Here is a 19559-nt window from a genome sequence, read left to right as displayed (position 1 = left end):
AAGGTTCGACTGCGACAAGCTTAAGCATGGTGCATAAGCTCGACAGGAGGTCGGGCAGTGTGCGCCAAGATGGGCTTGGACTGCTCCACAGGGCTGACTTCTTCGGGTTCATCCGTCATGTCGTCGACGATGACGGCAGGCATGGTGCTTGCCGCATCCTCAGGCTTGTAGATGAGAGTAGAAGAGCGCGAGCGTGTTCGGCCAGGCAGCGCAGAGTCGGGAGGAGTGACAGGTGAGTCTTGGTCCTCATCCATAGGTCCTGGGCGGTGGTGCAGCTTAGCAAGCGCATCAGCGAGATCCTCAGCGTGGACCAGCTTGTTGGGCGCATCCTCGAGGCGCATCTCCCAGCCATGGGGAGGGCTAGGTGGTGGCGAGATGAAGAAGAGCTTGCCAGCATCAGGAAGAGCAAGGTGCTCATCGCGCTTGTCGACAGGTGTAGGCATGCCAAAGTAGACACGGCACTGCTGACCCATGATGGCCTCGTTATCCCATACTTGGCGAACGGCGATAGCAGCCTGCTCGTCGAAGAAGGAGACAACGATACGGCGGAAGGATTTCAGCGGCGCGAAAGCGTGAATGGGTGCGGAGTGCGTGATGAGATCGCGGATGACCTGGAGGTTCTCGGGGAGGAAGATGGCCGGGTCGGTGAGGTTGGTGAAGAGGAGGGTGTTTGAAGGAGGCGTAGGCGGGGTCATGGGTGGGATATTAGAAAGGTCGAGGGTGAGGTTTGAGCGGCGCGAAGCGGAGGAGGAAGATCGGGAGTGTTGCGGTGAGGTCTCCATTTTGAAGGCGGTTGTTGTGAATGTAGATGTAGAGGTGAGGTTCAAAAGCAGTTACGATGATAACTGGCTCTGGATGATGTTGGTAGAGATGGAGATGTAAACAGTGCAAGATCTGCGGGGCGTTCCTGTCGATCTGTCGATATTTGAATCGAGTATTGAAATGTTGTTTCTCTAGAGTGCTTCTGGGTGTTGCTGAGTTGAGCTGAATGAATAAGACAAAAAGTGCGAAGGTCGGTGTCTATTATATTTCTATGGTTTTCCACTTTCCAATGGAAGCGCCGCCTCCCGCCTCAGGAACACGACGACAAGTCAACTAAGCCTCCCGGCGGCTGGGGAACTCGCTGCTCGCTCTTGTTCAGGCGGGTGGCCAGGGTACGCACGCACAGAACAGAACCTAACAGGGCTAGCGGGCTCACAGGGGGTGTTGTTCATGGAGTTTGGGGGGGCTGTGCACTGCAAGGTCCCAGTATTTTGCCTCTTTTGAGCCAGTGAGGCCTTGACGGCTTTGGCGATGGCGATTCCATTTGGTCCGGGCCAGAACGTTAAGCTTTTTCCCCCCTCCTGCGATCAGTCAAAACGAGCAAAGCCCTGTATCCCTTTTTTTTCTGTTGAGGAGATTTGTGAGGGCTGTGTTAAGAAATGCCAATGCCATCTTGACTCATGTTTGGTTTGTCTCCATAGAAAAGGGTGTTGTTATCTTGTCTTGCTCCGTCTCGACTAATGATGGTCCTGCGGGCTAGAGACTCATGGCTATCAAACAGAACCTGGTAGGCCAAGTTTGCTCCAATTCAAGCTATTCCATGGTTGTATGTTTTTAGAATAGGAAGTCTATAATTCCTCGAATCATACGGTCATCTTAAGAAAAGACAAACTTAACGTCTTATGGAAACTGGTGGGTTGTCATGTTAATAATCTATGACAGCCCTCGTACCAAAGGTTGACTTGTCTGATCATATGTCTCGAAATGCCATCTTCAAACTCCATCCAAGCCATCTAATGTTTTACCGCTCATGAATCGATCCAACCATGAATTTGACACACCCACCCCCTGGAAACCTGCATGGCGCTACTGCAGTGTATTGCATTTTGACCCCGGACATTCAACCTCGATAGACTTTTTGCCATGAACAGGTGTTACAAGAGATTGCACAACATAAGATCAATATTTACTGTGAACAAAGTGTGCTTTACGAATACTATGTCTATTCAAAAGCGTGCTGTCCTATTCATAATCAGTTTGCAATAGCAAATGTTCTAAGACATCGATTGAACTGTTAACAAGACTCCCTATCTAAACGCGAGGATCCCCCACGGCATATCAGATGCAGCCAGTCACAGCTCTTAAACACCCGATGACTTTTCAAAACATCAAAGGCCAAGGGGGCTGTGCATGAGGAGAAACAACAATTTGAATCCCAATCTTTGAGCGAGCTCATTCCTCTTTCGTCCGAGCCTCCCGAACACGATGAGATCCTCAAGCGTGATCCTAAGGCCTAAGCCCATACAATAAGGCCTAGAAAGCCTCCTACTAGTATCAATCTTATATGTATGTACTGCCTCCAGCTTTGGTCTTGTGGCTATATCTTTTTGGCGAGATTGCGGTAAACCTCCGCCCTCTTTACTAGACTGGGGTCGTCCCGAAACCGACGGCATAGTCTCCCTAGTCCAACCCCATATTCAAGGGAATGGCCTCGGGATATGGAGGTCTCTATGCCGAGCGGGGCTTCCTTTCGTGGGTGAGGCCTTGGCCAACTCTTGGTGAGACTATCGTCAATGTCGTCACTTTTGCCAACTCGTGCAATGCCTACATTCCGATACAGGAGAAAGAGGCAGCTTGTCGATTGTCTAGTCACGAGATCCGATTCAATGCTTTTCTTGACGACTATTCTTTGAATCAACTAAACCCATGCGCCTCAAGCCAACATTGGTCCAGAATATGCCAACATACCTATCGATCGATGTCTTTAGACCAACAACTCCTCAATTTTGCCAAGCCTTACAATTGTCCCCTGCTTTACCCAGTGACATACAGAATCGAGACCCTTGCAGGGATATTCTGACGGGCAGTTATCTCAACACCAACTAGAGTCAAAAAGTCCTCCTATACCTTCCCGATTGGGATGTCCAGCTATTGACACGATGAAGGACTTTAGGCGAGGTCTGAGGTGACTCTCGAAAGAGCGATCGATTGGTAGTACAAGCTATGATATTCTGTAATCAAGATAACAAGACGGTTATGTGAGGATATCCCTGGGATCTAGTTAAAGACCTCGGATTATTATTGGTCACGGTTCCTGACCAAAGGCTTGGTGGTCGAATCAGATATCTCTCGCAGATGTGGCCATGGTGCAATTGAAAGTCTGAAACTAGAATCTAGATTCAGTGCTAATCAATACCAATACCAGAACCTAATGATTTTCTCATCTGTCCGACACCGAGGATTTCAATAACCCGTCGGCCTCCAAATCTCTAAAGCTCCGACACCAGCAACGCCACAACGCACAAGCCACCCGCCTCATCCCTGTTCTCGATACCGCCCCGCCGGGAGGCAGCTCAGTTCAGCTCATCCATGCAAGGAACCCAGAGCCCGGGCCAGACGTGGCTCAGATCAACAATAACGTCACTCGAGCAAAGCCATTCATGAATCCTGCAATTTGCAAACAACCACGCTTGATTCGTGGCTTGGCTTATGGAAATGAAGCCCGTGATTCAACTATGGCGCAGCAGCTGGGCTCGTGATAGTTCAGTTTGAAGACATCAGAGGAGACCTAAGCCCGTGAGCGTCGGACTTTTTGTTGGTTCATACGGCGGATACTATACACAGATGCGACTAGTCTACAGATTCATACAGCCTCACAACACAACTAGCTCAAGGCAATCAAGGGTCCAAGCTGCCATGCCGAGCTGGGCCCATAAGCTCCAGCTTCTCCACACGTTTATTTCAGCTCAGCTACCCTAGCTCTGACCCAGTCTATCGAAGCTCAACACCCAGCTCCTTGACCAAGGCTTTGCGCACATCCTCGTGGAAAGCGACGGCCTCATCGTTAGTCAGAGTTCGCTCCAAGCTGCGGTAGACAATGCGATACGCCATGCTCTTGCGGCCCGTCTTGGGATGCGTGAACTCGTCGATCAGGCGCACATCCTCGACCACGTCACCCGCCACGTTACGGACAATTTCCATAACGTCGTTTTCGTGGAATGTGCCCTTGGTGTTGCCACCTGCTGCTGTCGTGGAGCTAAGCCAAAAGGACACGTCCTTGGGGCAGGGAGGATACTTGGAAAAGGGGACGAAGCGCTTCAGGTTGTCGAGATTGTCGGTCACGCCCTCGAATTGGGATAGGAAGCGCTTGTCTTTTGACCAGAAGAGGCGAATGTCGGGGATCTTGAAGAGAAGCATGGCAATGCGGTCGATGCCGATGCCAAAAGCCCAACCCAGTTGGTCAGGTACACCAGCGTTGATGTAGATATCCTGCTTGACCACACCACAGCCCAGGACCTCGAGCCAGTCGCCGGCATAGTAGACCTCCAGCTCCCATGAGGGGCTGGTAAAGGGGAAGTAAGCTTCTACCCATCGCATTTGCAGAGGCTCATCCACGAAGTTGGGGTCATCTTTGATCGCAGTAGCCTTGGCCCGGGAGAAGATATCGACGACCATGTTTTCTAATGACCTCTTGAGATGGGCACCGATAGCCTCAGCCTCAGCAGCTGTGTGGTGAGCATCTTGGAGAGGGTTTGTCTCGGGATGCATAGGAGGGTTTGGGTCATCGACCTTGACCCCATGAATGGGTAGATTCTCAAAGTCCTTCCATACCGCAGCAGCAACATCGCCATTAGGAACTTTAGTACGATCCCATGACATTGCACCCTCCATCTGATGGAACACAGGATAGTGACTGCGGTCAATGGCATCCCGTCTGTATACATCGGCAGACACAAGGTACCCCGCGCTCTCGTTAGCTCGGAATGTGTCGGCCTGGTGAGCACTCGTATGTGTTCGCAGTAGAGTTTCGCTATTCAGGTAATATGTATCGGACAGGGCGCGACCGGGATGATTCGCGGGAAATCCTAGCGAATCGAAGTTCTGGGCTGTTGATACCACAGGGCTGAACTCATTGTGATACTTGAACGTCGGCTCAGGGAAGTTGGCCTGGATAATCTGGCGGGTGATAGACACGGGGTGATCTTTCAATAGGTGAAGTTTCCTTGTAGTGGCGTCGAGGACGTTGTCGGGTACGTTGAACCATTGAGGATCAGTCTTGATGGTCTGGTCGCGGATAGTCACGGAGCCTGGAGTTCCCGTCGGGCGTGCTGCAACAAGGCCGAACCAGTCAGCGAGACGCCCATGCAAGTAATTGACTGGAAGTAGACCGACCCGACGAGTAAGTCCTCGCGGCGCAAGCTGTTCGTAGGAGAATAGAGCTCCGGGGAAGCTGGACAGGTCGCGGGGCAGAAGCCCTCAGGCACTGCATGCCCTGGATGTAGAGTCTCATTCTGAAGACTTGTGAAGCTCGACAATTACATTACAGGCCGAGTGGGCCACGCAGTAGACACCAATGGCTGATCGATTTATCGTAAATTGAATACTCGAACGCCGAGAGGGGTTCCACGATTGGTTGGTTGTATCACCAAAACTGCAAAAATGTTCGGCGTTCGGCCTTACAGCTCCTCCGGATATAACCAATCCAATCCAGTTCACTCACAATTAACTTCAACTTCAGCTCTTCTCCAACGGCCTCGCATAAAGATAGCATTGCAATCTAGCGCTATTCTTGCTTCGCTTCGGCGACTTGACAGCCGATCCCGCTCCGATTGTCCGGTTACAGTAGCTAAACACCGGGCCAATTGATAACTTTCCGCGATGTCGGTAGCAACAGCTGAGGCTCATGCACTTAAAAAAGTGAACCCTTGCTGTAGTAGTAATCATAACTAACCGACCTTTTTCTTTTTTCACCTTCCCACATCATCCACTTCCATTCTCATCTCAACTTGGCCTAACTTTAGTTACTTACAAGTCAAGTCAAGTTATGGAACCTTCAGTTGATCGACATTGAGCAGCTTAACTTTAGATAGTCTAAGCTAAACTCGTCCTTATTTCCCAGTCTTTGCTTTGGCTTGTGAAACTAAAAAAAACCAACGCACGTCATGGCTACCAGTCAGGACGCAATGAGCAAAACGGCGGACACGGCGCCTGTAAAGACAGGAAAGGCGACTGCTGATGCGAAGAAGACGACGATAAGATATCCCTTTTGGTTTGGCGGAAGTGCCAGTAGCATGGCAGCTTGCGTTACACATCCTTTGGATCTTGGTGCGTTTTGCGATCTCGAAATATGACGAACTTCAGCTAACATTGAACAGTCAAGGTAACTCTTCACAACCTCTCGTGACACTGTAACAAATTCTTACTCTCCTCTAGGTTCGTCTTCAAATGCGCACAGGCAATGCGCCCAAGAACATGGTCGGTACATTCGTCCACATTCTCCGTCACGATGGTCCCCTCGGTCTTTACAGCGGCATATCCGCCTCTCTCCTGCGCCAGATGACATATTCAACCGTGCGATTCGGCGTCTACGAAGAGGTCAAGACACGTCTTACACGCCGTAACGAAGGCCGCGATCCATCTTTTATGACACTCGTTGCCCTAGCCGCTGGATCTGGTTTCGTAGGTGGCATTGCTGGAAACTTTGCCGATGTTCTCAACGTGCGCATGCAACACGATGCTGCGCTTCCTCCTGCTGAGCGTCGAAACTATCGTCACGCTTTTGACGGCATGGTCCGTATGGCGCGTGAGGAGGGGCCTAAGAGTATGTTCCGTGGATGGTTGCCCAACAGTGGCCGTGCCATGTTCATGACTGCTGGTCAGCTTGCCAGCTACGACGTTTCAAAGAGTTTGCTTCTCCAGTATACGCCCATGGAGGATAACCTCAAGACTCACTTTACTTCTTCGTTCATCGCTGGTCTGGTCGCTGCTACTGTAACAAGCCCTATCGACGTCATCAAGACTCGTGTTATGTCTTCAGCCTATGATCACAACATCTTGCACCTGATTCGCGACATTCACCGAACTGACGGTCTTATGTGGATGTTCAAGGGCTGGGTTCCAAGCTTCCTCCGACTCGGACCGTACGTACCTCCTTTCTCTGTGCCAACCCCCACCTAACGCTCTCGCAGACAAACTATTTGTACATTTGTCTTCCTAGAGATGCACCGAAAGGCCTACCGCAAGGTTAAGGGCTTGGATACTAACCTGTAGACTTGACATGACATGATAGACCAGGAAGATGAGCATGTTTTGGCGTTGTCGTTTTGTCGTTTCGTCACTCAAGAGCGGTGATCATCCTGTTGGCGTTACTGCTTTGTTACTCAAGATCTCTTGCACGAGATTCCTGTGTGGGAACCTGGTTTGTAAAACATACTCATCATAGAGGAGGATAAAGGCGGGTATAGAAGTTAGCATTGTCGTTCACAGCACTAAAATGTATACGTCGTACCATGATTTGTGTCCTGAAAAAAAGATCCCATTCTAAGTCCGTGCTATGCTTTTTTTTTTGAGACTGTTACTAGTTTCCAGATCACCCCCTGTTTATACCTCCAAACCTTTCTTGATTACGAATTGCCTAACCCATCAAACGCCTCTGCTCCTTACTGCCAAGAAGATCCCCCATACGGTGTTGTTCCGTAGGCTGTCATGCCACCTCCGTACGCCGTCTGGCCGCCGCCACCACCGTAAGGCGTAGTGTACCCTCCATCCTGCCAAGGTGTGGTACCGCCGTCCATGTTCATATCAGGACTTCGAGGACCATCAAACTCAGCTTCGTCGCCGCCATACTTCCTAGGGTCTAGGCCCTTGAGAAGACCACCGATCTTTTGTTGCAAGACTCTAATACCGTTTTGTACGATTTGGTCAGGCTCCATGCTCCCTGACGTTTCAACCTCGAAGTAGAACCTGTTTGGAACTGCATCGTAGTCGAATGGTTCGCCTTCTTGAGGAGGCTCCTCCCATTCAGCATATTTGCTCTTGGGCCTGGAGTACAACGTTAGCTATAACCGCGACACTTGTTCATAGAACTCACCATTCAACAGCAGGGTCTGTGTCGTTTTCAAACCACCAGTCAATGTGATGCAGCTTGTTATGAGGATCATACTCAAAGCCGACCGCAGATGTAGGCATCCACTTGGCGTGCTCCTTTGCAATTCCCTTCTTGGCAATGCAGCTAATCTTCAACTCCTGGCCCTTGCGCAGCTTCGCGATCAAGCAGCCGTAACCCTCTGGATCTGTGATCACGGGGCTTCCCACTCCATTCATATGACGACCATCCACCACAAGATCCCTCGCATACACCTTCATAATCTCGTCGGACGTGCACTTCGCGTGCAGTGTCAGAGTGACGCTGCATTGTTCGCAGTACTGCTCGCAGTCGCAGTCTCGTGAGTAGTTGAGCTCGTCAACTCCTTTCGAATCGAGAGGAATCAGACCCAGGCGGTGGGCGATGAACTCGTCGGCCAGCACGGAGCTGTTTGTCTCGATCTCGACCAGGTCAATGGCGATCGTGGGCACTTCTGCCTGGATGATCCGCCGCACGGCATTGGCGAAAGCAAGGTTCGTCTTTGATAGCTCGAAATCGACGTGGGTGTGATCGGCCTGAGTTGCATCAAATCACATCAGTTGAGTGTCCCCCGAAAGAAAAAGGGTTCGGGAGCCTTCTCATACCGCAGAGATCTTCACTTGGGGCTGCTCTGGCTCCCCATCCATCACCATCGGGTCATAATCCATTCCATCCATATTTGCAAGCGTCGCGCGCCTGAAAGAATCAACTAGCAAATTGGGCGCAGTATCGCAAACAGCAAAGGCGTTATTGAAAGGTCGACGTGCGGAAAGGAAAAAGGATTAGAAACTGCGGGGATCAAAAGGTGAAGGCGTAAATGGAATAAAGAGGGTGAGTTTTCGCAACAATGCGAACTGAGGCCCTGACTTTAGACGTGCATATGCGATCTGCTGGTGTACCTGGCTCGTGCCCGGAACATTAGTAATCCCGCTCTTATCGTCCGGTTTGACAGGGGTGCTTCAACGATAACAGAAAAAAATATCCATTGCTTCAGTCCCCGCCTAAATTACCAGCCTCGAACAGGTTCAGTCAATAAATTCAACTGTACAGGGCCATTCGACATGAAGATCAAGGCCCTCAGTCGCCCTGTGTCGGCTCAACAAGCAGCCGGCTCAGATGTTACAAAGCAACCACGAAACCTCGATTCCGCCCTCCATCCTTTTGAGCGCGCACGCGAGTACCAGCGAGCCCTCAATGCCGTCAAGCTCGAGCGAATGCATGCGCAGCCTTTCGTAGGCCAGCTAGGACGGGGTCATGTCGACGGTGTCTATTCTATCGCCAAGGATCCCAACTCTCTTGAGCACTTTGCTAGTGGTAGTGGTGACGGCGTTGTCAAGGTCTGGGACCTAGCCGATAGAGACGAGATATGGCATGCGACAGCTCATGAGAATATCGTCAAGGGTCTAGAATGGACTCGCGATCAAAAGCTCTTGACGTGTGCGGCCGACAGAACGATCAAGCTGTTTGACCCTTATAACACACCTAGCGAAGCGGCTCCTATATCATCATGGCTTGGAAATGGTGCTTTTACCAGCTTGTCGCACCATCGCTCCAAGAACTCGTTTGCTGCTGCTTCCAGTGTGATCAACATCTACGATCTCGAACGTCACACCGCTGCTCCTGAAGTTCTCAAGTGGCCTACATCTATCGACACCATCACCGACGTTGCCTTCAACTACGTCGAGACTTCAATCTTGGGATCATGCTCCAACGACCGCTCCATCGTCATCTACGACCTCCGCACATCTACACCTGTCACAAAGACCGTCCTCAAGTTCGCCAGCAACCGCCTATCTTGGTCCCCTATGGAGGCTTTCAACCTGGCTGCTGCTTCTGAAGATCACAACATCTACCTCTTCGACATGCGCAAGTTTGACCGTGCTCTCAACGTTCTCAAGGATCACGTCGCCGCCGTCATGGATGTCGAGTGGTCTCCAACTGGTGAAGAGCTTGTATCCGCATCTTGGGACCGAACCGTTCGTCTCTGGAACCGAGACCGCGGTCACTCGCGGGATATCTACCACACCAAGCGCATGCAGCGTGTTACAGCAGCCAGCTGGACCCCTGACGCGCGCTACATTCTCTCTGGATCCGACGATGGTAACGTTCGACTCTGGCGCGCTAACGCCTCTCGCCGCGAAGGCGTCAAGTCAGCTCGTCAACGACAAGCCCTGGAGTACAACGAAGCACTTATCGAGCGTTATCAGCACATGCCTGAGGTTCGCCGCATTCATCGTCACCGTCATGTGCCCAAGGTCCTCAAGAAGGCCGGTGAGATTAAGGCTGAGGAGCTCAAGAGCATTAAGCGTCGTGAAGAGAATGAGCGTCGTCATACTAAGAAACAATTTGAGAGACGTAGGGGAGAGAGAGAAAAGATGATTCTGGCGAGAGAGAAGTAAGGGAGGTGCAAGGAGTCTAAATAGTTGCAGCAATGAGAAAAGTTCAGTGGGATTACAAAGGCACGGAAGGGCATTGCAAGGCGTTCGGGTCGTCTATTCATGGGTAATCTAGATGACTTTATTGAAGAATATACCATTCGTATTCATAGGCAAGCCTCAGTGCAAGATGTCATAAACATTCGACATTGATTTCATTAAAGCTGGACATCAGGTAGGCAACAGACTGAAGGAGGATATATATCTAAACGTGAATTTCTTGTAACTATCAGATCTAGACAGTAAAGGATCCCTTTCAAACAAGCACTCAAAACTTAAAGGTTTCCCATGAGCGGCATATCCGTCGGCGTGAGCGTCGTGCTGTGTATCTATCCATCTCATTCCAAATCCCATCTAAGAATCTCTGTTCAGTCCTTCATCGCCTGCGGCAAGGAGCCAATAGGGATAAAACACAACACGCAACACCGTAGGTCGAGACCGACACCTTCCAAATATAAGCTGGTACATGACTCGACCAGAACCGCCCAAATCCATACAATCTCGATCATTCAATGAGGAGAAACCTTGCTCCCAAAACGCCAAAATGAAATAGCCGATGCGAATAATTGCGTCGCAACATCGGAGGTATCTCTATTTATCAATCGAACGGAAAACGCCAGCCCTTCCTTTGTTGTTTTGTGTATGATGCCATTCCGTTCCATTGATAGTGTGGATAGTCCCTCTTTTTGCGCGTCATTCGTATAATATCATACCCCGCTATAACGCCAAAGGGAAAAAAAGTACATGGAGGAAATGTCAAATCGTAGTAAATATGATGTACAAGCCGGTTGATTCCGGCAAACAGCCGGAAATGATTAATGCTGTGGCTTGATGATGCTGTTGCGGGCCGTCTTTGTAGGTTTGTAGTTGGGGAGCTCGTCAAACCAGCCCTGATCTTCGTTGTATCGGTAAGCATGGAAGTCAAGACCGTAAGGCTTGGGCTCAATAGAGTAGAGCATGCCAAGAGGAATGTCCATGTCTGTGATGTCCGCCAGAGACAGGTCCATGAAATAGGCCATCAGGACTCTACACACAGAGCGATGTCCAATGATAAGAAGATGGTCTTCAATACGCTCGACCTCCCGAACCATGTCGCGGAGACGGCTCACAACCTGCAGATAGCCTTCGCCTCCGACTCCAGGATAGATGTAGTTGAGCTTGTCCTGCGCTCGCTTGGCAAATTCCTCGGGCTCCTTCTTTGCGATTTCCGCATATGTCATACCTTCGAACTGGCCCGAGTTCATTTCGTTGAGCATCTCCCAGTTCTTCACATCGTAATCATCGTCGGCCTCGAAATACTCAGCTGTGTCCACGCTGCGATCGAGCATCGAAGTCCAGACACAAAAGTTCTTGTCCTCAATCTCTCGGTACATCTCAGGATAGGGAGGTGTGTTGTCACCGGGTACGGGAGGGAAAGTAGCCTGAGCTTTCTTGCTCTTCTGTTCAATAAGCCAGTGCTTACGCTGGTAAGTGATGAAGTTGTGAAGAGCTTGGCCGTAGCAATGGCCGCGCTCGGTAAGCGGTGAGTTTCCACCCAATCTTCCAAGCTCGTTATCGACGCTCTGGCCATGTCGAGTAATCCAGATCTGTCGAGGAGCAAGATTGAAACTAGCGAGGTAAGTGCTAATACCACTGCTGAGGAAACCCTTGAGACGGTGCTGGATTAGTTTTCGCCCAACATCAACCATCTACGATTTGGTCAGCTGCTGATTCTCAAAGTCATTACGAATTCCACAAACCTGGATGTATTGCAAGTCGTGCTTTTCCTCATATTCGCCAAGTGGAACATACGCACTCTCGTATGCAGCGACTCGCTTCTTAAAATCTTCCAGTGACTTCTGAGGGTCCTTGTCACGATAGTCAGGACCAGAGAGCTTCAGCCGCATGTTCGCCTCCAGGAGAGTAGGATCTTGACAGATACTCTCAATGAAAAGAATACCCAACTTGGGCTCCCTCTGCTTGATGCGATTGGTGATGTTCTTTCTTCGCTCAATAGTGCTGTTTGTGGCATCGAGAATGCCGACAGCGCCACCTCCATCGAGAAGGTAGTCCAACAGCTCGTCCAAAGTATCCATAGCACACTGCTCACGCATGGCCGCGGCAGTCTGATTCTTGGGATCGAAGAATGTAGCGGACTGGTCCACCTCGGATTGAGCGGCATCATTCAAATCAAGCTTCTCCGGCTCAGCCTGTTCGGGACCAAACGGTGCCGGGTTACCATTTAGCAAAATAGAAGCGGCATGCACAGGAGGATCCATGTGTTCCGGCTCAGGTTGCAACTTTGGGTGGACAGAAACTCTGCGTCCGGCAGCTACACGTCTTCGGTTTCCAACATTGAAGATGCGAGAATCATGCTGCTGCCAAGAAAGATACCTTTGAAGCTTCTTGGTAATGTAAGACTTTCCTCGGGCTGGCAAGCCAACCATGACAATAACAAGCTTTGCGGCAACATCACGAGAAGGAATTCTTCCATCAGGTGAGACTCTTGACCGGGTCATGCCCGGGATGTTGAGCGTTGTCGCATGTGGCCGGACTCGTGGTGTTTGATGTCCAGAATTCTGTCTTAGCGGAGGACTGTTTCCATACGTCAATTGAGGGGTTCTAAAAGCGGGATCGCCAGTACTAAAAGGGCCGAAGGTGGTGGATATGTGGTTCGCGACCCCAACTGTGGAAAAAAAAAAGAGAAAAAATGACGGCACTTACATGCGTGGCGAGCTCGGCGCTGTTGAAGTGACGCTTCGCGCATATGTGGGGGTTTCGGTCAAATCGTTTAGCGATCGCAGCGCCACAGCCAACGAAGAAGGTGCATTTGCTGGAGGAGGAAGATGATCATGGTCACCGTCGGCTGGTGGAGGAAGAACCGCGTAGTTATTTGGATTGTTTGGATTCGAGCTAGGATTCGATGTAGGTGGTAGAGAATCTAAGGATGTCTGTTGCGCCGCAGACGAATGTTGCGCTGGGAGCGCTGGCGAAGGAGGTGATACACCGAGAAGGTTATGCATCACAGATTTTAACAGTCCAGACTGTTTTGATTGTCGGCGACCTGCGTCTTGATTTTAGATACGTGTATAGTTGATTTTTTGGTGTCTTGAAGTGCTAGATGCGATCGCGTAGGTATAAGGGGTTCGAGTTATGATAAACAGAATTGAAACAATTTGATTTGATAAAAAACAACAAGGTAGCAATGGATGTCGAAGATCTTTTGGAGACTCAAAGTTGGTATGAGGAGAAGAAGAGCAACAGAAAAGATTGGATGTGTAGCAGCAGTTGAATGGCTACCTTAATAAAGCATGGGAGAATGGCAGGGCAAATACGTAGTCATTGTTGGAAGAAGCTGTTAAGAAACAAGGCAAGGACAAGGAAACTACCGCCATGTACGTACCTGCAGGGGCCACCGGAATCGCTGAAGGCATCTGAGTAACGAGGGAGACTAAACTCCAAATCGAGCAATTGGCGACAGGCTCTGACTCTTCAAAGAACACGCCGACCAATAAACAATGAAAATCGCCCCAGCGAGGCCCGGCGTAGTGGTCCACAGGGGCTCCTCAGTGGACTTTGGTGTGTGCTTCCTTTGAGGGAGGGGTCCCTCTTCCTCCGCTACTGTACCTTTCAGTGGCGTCAATCTGTCGGGGTGCTCGGGACGTCCACTAGCTTCGCTTTCTTGACCTTTGACCGGAGGTGAGTCTGAATCTGAGTCGAGTCGAATCGAGTCGAGTCCAGTCGAGTTTTGGAGAGTTGAGGTGAACTGAAAGGATGGATGGTAGACTTGGAGGGGCCTCCACCAGGTCGCAAGCAGCCCAGTCCCAGTGCAGTTGGAGGCTGACTTGGAGGTCTTGGGGGTGTCGTCGTTGGTGGGCTCGGTGGTGCCGTGCCGCGATTAGCAGTGGGGAAGAATGCAGGACCCTAAAAAGTTGCGGTAGTGGCGCTGGCTGTTGCTTGCTGGCTTCTTCACAGGCTTAGCCTAAGCTAATGTCGTCCAGGTTCAGGTAAGGTTGGCTTGGAGTGGGAGTGGAGGGTTGAGGGTCTAATCCCGCGGGAACTTGTTGAATCGATGGATGCTGGGTGGATGGTTTGTTTTTGTAAGAGCCCAGGCCCTGATGGGATAAAATGAAGTTGAGGTCTGGCTTGATAGAGATCTTTCCTTTTTTGGAGTTGTTGAGCTTGAGCCCTTGCCCTACTGTTTTTTTCCAGTCTCTTGGTGTTCGGTGCCAATGAGTCGATAAACTCCGTGTGTTGTAACGTTCTGTGTTGTAATTGTGCTGTGCTGTATGCCTCGTCTTCCTATAATCTGAGCTGAGGCTTGTTGCTTCGTGTGCTTGGCGCAGTCGGTTTTTTTCCTGTCTTTTTGCTGGTTGTGTCTGTCTGTTATACGTCACCCAGAATAGGCTGTGCCCATTAGAGGGTCTGCAGATCGAAACGCAGCAGGTTGCAATTATTATACTGGTAGCCTCGAAATGTGTTGCATGGGTATTTTGGTTGCCCTGACTAGGGTTGCTGGTACGCTTGAAAGAATATCAGGAGAGCAGCAAGGCAATGTGAGGTGATGTGAGCCCAGGTGGTTGAGGGCCCGTGTCGGTGGTTTTATTAACAGACGGGCGAGGAGCTGGAGCCCCGAGTAAATGGCCGCAGAGTCAAGTCAAAAGTCAAACCCCCCAATGCCCAGACAGGCACTTCAGGCTTTGAGCTAACGAGGTGTGCGGGAAAATCCATTTCTACTGTACCGCGATGTAAATTTCGGGGCCAATAATATCGTGTGGGAATAGGCAATCGTCAGAAACTGTAAGTACCTATGGTGAAAGCCTGAAAGGTCAGAAAGTCAAGCCAAGGTGTGTCTGCTGGCCTGGGGATAGTGGCTCGTGAGACTCGTCGCCCTTGGGTGGCACTGCATTACATTGGATCGATCCCTCGGTCTCGTTTGTACCGACTTACATCTTACATCATTGTACTTTTCCAACCAACCAGCCAACCTCAGCTGTGCATCCTACACACCAACTGGCTTTCAGGTACAGGATGCCCTGCGACTTTGCATCAAGATCCCAAGTCACCTCCACCCCCTTTTGGGTTTGTATACGAAAGCACGTTCCAGGCAGACAACAGCTATAGGCTCATTCTCAACAATATGGTCTGGTTGAGGCACTGTATGTGCATCTTAGATGAAATAACATGTCCCGGGACCCGAGATCCTTGAGCATATGTACCGCCCAGCTGGGCCTCCTTTTGCTTTAGTTCAACACCTGCCAGCTCCTTCAATTAATCATGTACCGATAATCCCGCCATATAACAATATAGTATGGCATGTCGTGGCCTTACGTGCCCAGGACAAGGTTGCCCAAATCTACGACATCTGGCGGTATCACAAATCCGAGATATGCTGCATGTATTTTCAACGCGCCTCTCGGATTCGTCCCTTTGCAGTAAAGCTAGCGGCTGAGTTTCAAGGGACTTCGGATTCACGACTCCGTGGCCATTTTTGGTTCTTTTTGTTAACACTCCCTACACAAGATTCCAGTGAGGAAGCTTTTTACAAGCCCTCAAATTCCGCCAAGCTTTTTGGCTTTGAATGGTTCAGCAGAGCCTTTGAGACACGGGACGGTGGCGCTTGGCCCTTGTTGGAACACTCGTACTAATGAATCTCTAACTCACCGAGCTGTCTTGTTGTGCTGGTGCTTGTCTCTCCTGAAAGCTGTTGAGGACCTGGAAGGGATAAAGCTTGTGAATTAGTCGTCATAAGTCTCATCTGTGTTACAACGCTTTGAAGATGACATGCGCGTCAGGCGACAACCCAGTCCATCCTGGTGGAACGCATGCTCTAAATTTCAAGCATCTATCACAATTTTCTTGAATAAGTATGAATTGTTTTTTTCTTCTTTTGGAAGTTTATTATCACTGTAAATAACACCCGTTAAAATGTTTATCTTGCAACCAAAATCTTACTTGAGTTATACGACAAGTCTATCTCGATAAACTGTCGTTTCTGATGATAAACTTCCCTTACAGAAAACCAGAGCTCAAAGTCCTCCGTAGCTTGGGTCTCTTTCATCCATGGATGCTTTTACCCCTGCAAGCCACACAAACCCATTAACTCTGTCTGGCAGTCAGTTTCTTCTAGTCTGAGTATCAAGATCATCACTGTCAGAGCGGAAACGAATCTTGAAGGCCTGTTACAATAAAATTGTGATTTTCAAGCTTAAATTTCATGTCTCTCATCTCGAAAAATGTGCACTTGAACCGGCGGTACTTTAAACCCCCGAACCTCTGTTCGCAGCTATGCATGGCACCCCTACCAAACATACGCGGTTTTAGACCACATCAGGTCAAGCTCCAATAGTTCTTCTCGCTCAAAGAAACAGACGCCGCGCTACTGCACGCCCAAGACCACCTTCTCCAGCGCTGGAAGCTCCTGCAAGGTATGAGATCCTTGCTTCCTTTCACCTCAACCCAAAAGGAGTCATCCCTAGTGCAGCTTTCTCCGATCTCGCCGCGGGGGAACCTTCACAAGCAAAGCAAAGCGAAGCAAGCGATGAGCAAAAACTAAACTCGCTTCTGCACATGCATCGCGTTGCATGAGGGGGACAGTCAACTTACCCCCACCGTTATCTTTGGTCTTCTTGCGGTTTCTGCAGTTGGTAGAGATACAGAATTACCCTCACAATATGCGTAAGACTTGGTCGATGTTGCAAAAGAGGCGCCTCATTTTCTCATGCAACATGTGAGATTCGATTCGCGGCTGACCTGTCACCGTCACCGTCACTCTCACCCTGACCTTGCTTTACAGCTCAGCGCTTGGCTCCTTGCTCGTGTCCTTTCATCTCATCGCCCGGTGCGATAGAGGTGAGACCAATAATGCGACAGTCATCTCGCATGAATGCCGTCCAATCTATCATTGCATCACCTTTCAACTCCTATTCCACTACGAATCATGTTTACCCGTGGGCGCTTAGGCGTCATAAATTCGTCCGTGGGGTCCTAGTCACTTTTTGTCTCCCTGGCGCACTGGCCCTGAATATCATTCGAGCAAAGCCTTGGATATCATAAACTATCAATCAGAAGCCTTCGCGTTGTGCCGCTGTCCTTGTCGTTCCATGGCTTGATACGAGTCTCAGTATGACTCTTATCAATCATGCGAATATTACACGACCTGGGCTCTGTTGACTGCATTTCTTATTTTGTCCGTGTTTCATTCATGTCTATCGAACCATGCATCATGACACCTCAACAAAGGATACTCCTTGTCCTCGACTTTTTTCATTGCCATTATAAGAGAGCACAGGCCAGTACAAACTGTAACGCGGGGATGGTCCCGATAGGTCATTTCTCTTCCTGCTCGGCTTTTCTGGCCTTTTGTCTTATCGTACATGTACCGACTGTGGCTGGCTTGCTTCCCAGTGGCCTATCGTCAGTAATGCATAGGTAGGTAAGCTCTTTATGCTCAAATCCCAACGATCCTATTATTCTCCGACTCCTGAAACCATGTCTTAGTTCAGAAACTATGAGTACGATGCAAGACTGTAGTGTTCTTTTGTTTGTTACTGTCAGTCAAGCGCGGTCAAATGCATGCTCCAGCTAGGGACCAGTATTGTTGCTATGGATCCTACTACGCACCTAGTAGGTGAGCCCCGTGTAAGTGCAAAGTTGAATTCGACTGCCGCCGGATGGTCTATCCTAGCCCCGAAGACTGCCCCCAAAGCTCCGAATTATGGCTCCGGTAAAATGCTCTCATCCTGGGCCACCGAAAGAGTATGCTCGGGGCGTATAGCATGTGACGTTTAGGGGACGTTCAGCCAAGCTGTGAGCTTTACGCACGTTTGGCATTGTCAGCAGCCCAAGCAACATGATAGCTCACTTCGATTGACGGAGCACCAAACACTGTCCCTTTATAGTATATGCAGGCAACCGTATATTGTTCACTTGTGTGTATGGCCCCATTCAGTACTTCATACCATGACTGTAACTACAGCCTTGATCTGTTGACAGCCCGGTACGCCGGTGCATCGGCATCAGATGCCCTACGCGGGGTGATTTTTCCGCATATTCAAAGTATGGGGGATGCAAGATTCAGTTGCCAAAAGAGGCAGCCTTAGAACCTATTCCCCACGAAAGCGGCCATTCATCTGTTTATGGTGATATTCGGGGGCATATCCGAACCAACAGGATGAATCGCTCTCAATTAACATAACGTCGGGTGGGGAGACGCGGGGTTGATATGACATGTTTGTCTCCCATGGTACTCTGAAATAAGTGATTGTAGATGCGTAGTTGTGTATGAACTTCTTCTGATAGTTGTTTTGCACTTGTAGGTTAATCGAATGTCAAAGCTCATGATTGTTTTGTCATGCTGAACCCTTGGCATGTTCAATTGGATGACAGCCATGCTGTTACCTGCCTCATGCGGACGAAATGACTGCCCAATACACATAGCCAAGATGTTTGGTACCAGTCAGCAAGCTGCGAAAGAACGGCCCCGAATCACAATAATTGCCTGGTGTATTATATTGTCTTACACAATGGTGATGGCACAAGTCAAAGTATATAGGGTAGGCCGAAAGAAGTGGCTTACAGACCCCAAGCCACATATGCAGGTCCCCGCCACAATTGATCCACAGGATTGACAGAACTTATCGTCAACTTCAATGCCAACGAGTTAATGGGGATACAGGACTTTCTGAAGGCACAGTCCAGGAAGTGGACGATACAGAAAAACACGACAACTCCCATGTCGATGTTTCGCGTGCTTACAAAGAGAATTTAGGCGTGGAAAGCTCGATCAAAGCTGCTCGCGATCGCAAAAGGGCTCTGTTTGTAGCAGGCCTTTTGAAGATCCTGCCAAGGCAGTGAAAGAGTTGATTCATTTGGAAAGTGAAAGCGAAAAGCTCATTCATTCACAGCCTGGAATTAATAAGGGTCAACTGGTCATCTACCTTGGAAGTAGGTATTGTCACAGAAATCGCTATTCATTGGGCGTTACTGCAGACATTTACTTGACAGTTCCTTGTCAGGTGCTGCCACTGCCAGAATCAAGTGCAGAATCGTTCATCTCGAATGGTAGCGAAATACGCACAAGATTTACTCATTAGACCTCCATCTGATTGTAAGATCATTACTCTTTTGCTTTCAAACACTTATTTATCTCTGATCTTTCATACTAGAGACTTGTTTTCGAAGAACATAGTAAAGGGTAAGTGCCCACTGCAAATGGTTGTTATTAACCTGAGTTAGTTGGGGACAGTCACTGATAAAAG

The 19559-nt window shown here is 49.6% G+C and overlaps 8 protein-coding genes across 8 annotated transcripts; 3 read left to right on the top strand and 5 right to left on the bottom strand.

The window, feature by feature from the left end:
* Window positions 1-20: 20 nt before the first annotated feature.
* Window positions 21-782, bottom strand: FPRO_00466 (uncharacterized protein; the record flags this gene model as incomplete). Its single annotated transcript, XM_031225359.1, has 1 exon — window positions 21-782. One exon carries the CDS (start codon window positions 780-782, stop codon window positions 21-23), a length of 762 nt encoding a protein of 253 aa, XP_031076004.1.
* Window positions 783-3753: 2971 nt separating this feature from the next.
* Window positions 3754-5272, bottom strand: FPRO_00467 (uncharacterized protein; the record flags this gene model as incomplete). Its single annotated transcript, XM_031225358.1, has 2 exons — window positions 3754-5090; window positions 5155-5272. 2 exons carry the CDS (start codon window positions 5270-5272, stop codon window positions 3754-3756), a joined length of 1455 nt encoding a protein of 484 aa, XP_031076003.1.
* A 652-nt stretch (window positions 5273-5924) lies between these two features.
* On the top strand, window positions 5925-7032 carry FPRO_00468 (putative dicarboxylate carrier protein; the record flags this gene model as incomplete). The annotated part of the gene is made up of 3 exons (XM_031225357.1): window positions 5925-6087; window positions 6218-6902; window positions 6951-7032. The coding sequence occupies 3 exons, from the start codon at window positions 5925-5927 to the stop codon at window positions 7030-7032; spliced, it is 930 nt and encodes a 309-aa protein (XP_031076002.1).
* Window positions 7033-7421: 389 nt separating this feature from the next.
* Window positions 7422-8562, bottom strand: FPRO_00469 (putative DNA-directed RNA polymerase II chain RPB3; the record flags this gene model as incomplete). Its single annotated transcript, XM_031225356.1, has 3 exons — window positions 7422-7803; window positions 7853-8421; window positions 8491-8562. The coding sequence occupies 3 exons, from the start codon at window positions 8560-8562 to the stop codon at window positions 7422-7424; spliced, it is 1023 nt and encodes a 340-aa protein (XP_031076001.1).
* A 384-nt stretch (window positions 8563-8946) lies between these two features.
* Window positions 8947-10284, top strand: FPRO_00470 (putative SOF1 protein; the record flags this gene model as incomplete). The annotated part of the gene is made up of 1 exon (XM_031225355.1): window positions 8947-10284. The coding sequence occupies one exon, from the start codon at window positions 8947-8949 to the stop codon at window positions 10282-10284; it is 1338 nt and encodes a 445-aa protein (XP_031076000.1).
* An 851-nt stretch (window positions 10285-11135) lies between these two features.
* On the bottom strand, window positions 11136-13733 carry FPRO_00471 (uncharacterized protein; the record flags this gene model as incomplete). Its single annotated transcript, XM_031225354.1, has 4 exons — window positions 11136-12008; window positions 12060-12894; window positions 13024-13363; window positions 13703-13733. 4 exons carry the CDS (start codon window positions 13731-13733, stop codon window positions 11136-11138), a joined length of 2079 nt encoding a protein of 692 aa, XP_031075999.1.
* A 1041-nt stretch (window positions 13734-14774) lies between these two features.
* FPRO_00472 (uncharacterized protein) lies at window positions 14775-15947 on the top strand (the record flags this gene model as incomplete). Its single annotated transcript, XM_031225353.1, has 5 exons — window positions 14775-14855; window positions 14912-15012; window positions 15084-15146; window positions 15283-15458; window positions 15547-15947. 5 exons carry the CDS (start codon window positions 14775-14777, stop codon window positions 15945-15947), a joined length of 822 nt encoding a protein of 273 aa, XP_031075998.1.
* Window positions 15948-17628: 1681 nt separating this feature from the next.
* On the bottom strand, window positions 17629-18153 carry FPRO_00473 (uncharacterized protein; the record flags this gene model as incomplete). The annotated part of the gene is made up of 2 exons (XM_031225352.1): window positions 17629-17826; window positions 18124-18153. The coding sequence occupies 2 exons, from the start codon at window positions 18151-18153 to the stop codon at window positions 17629-17631; spliced, it is 228 nt and encodes a 75-aa protein (XP_031075997.1).
* Window positions 18154-19559: the final 1406 nt, after the last annotated feature.

This window comes from Fusarium proliferatum, assembly GCF_900067095.1.
Source record: "Fusarium proliferatum ET1 genome assembly, contig: FPRO_scaffold001, whole genome shotgun sequence".
NCBI lineage: Eukaryota > Fungi > Ascomycota > Sordariomycetes > Hypocreales > Nectriaceae > Fusarium > Fusarium proliferatum.
Note: the sequence above shows the minus strand (reverse complement) of the source record. Positions and strands in the feature narration are given on the sequence as shown.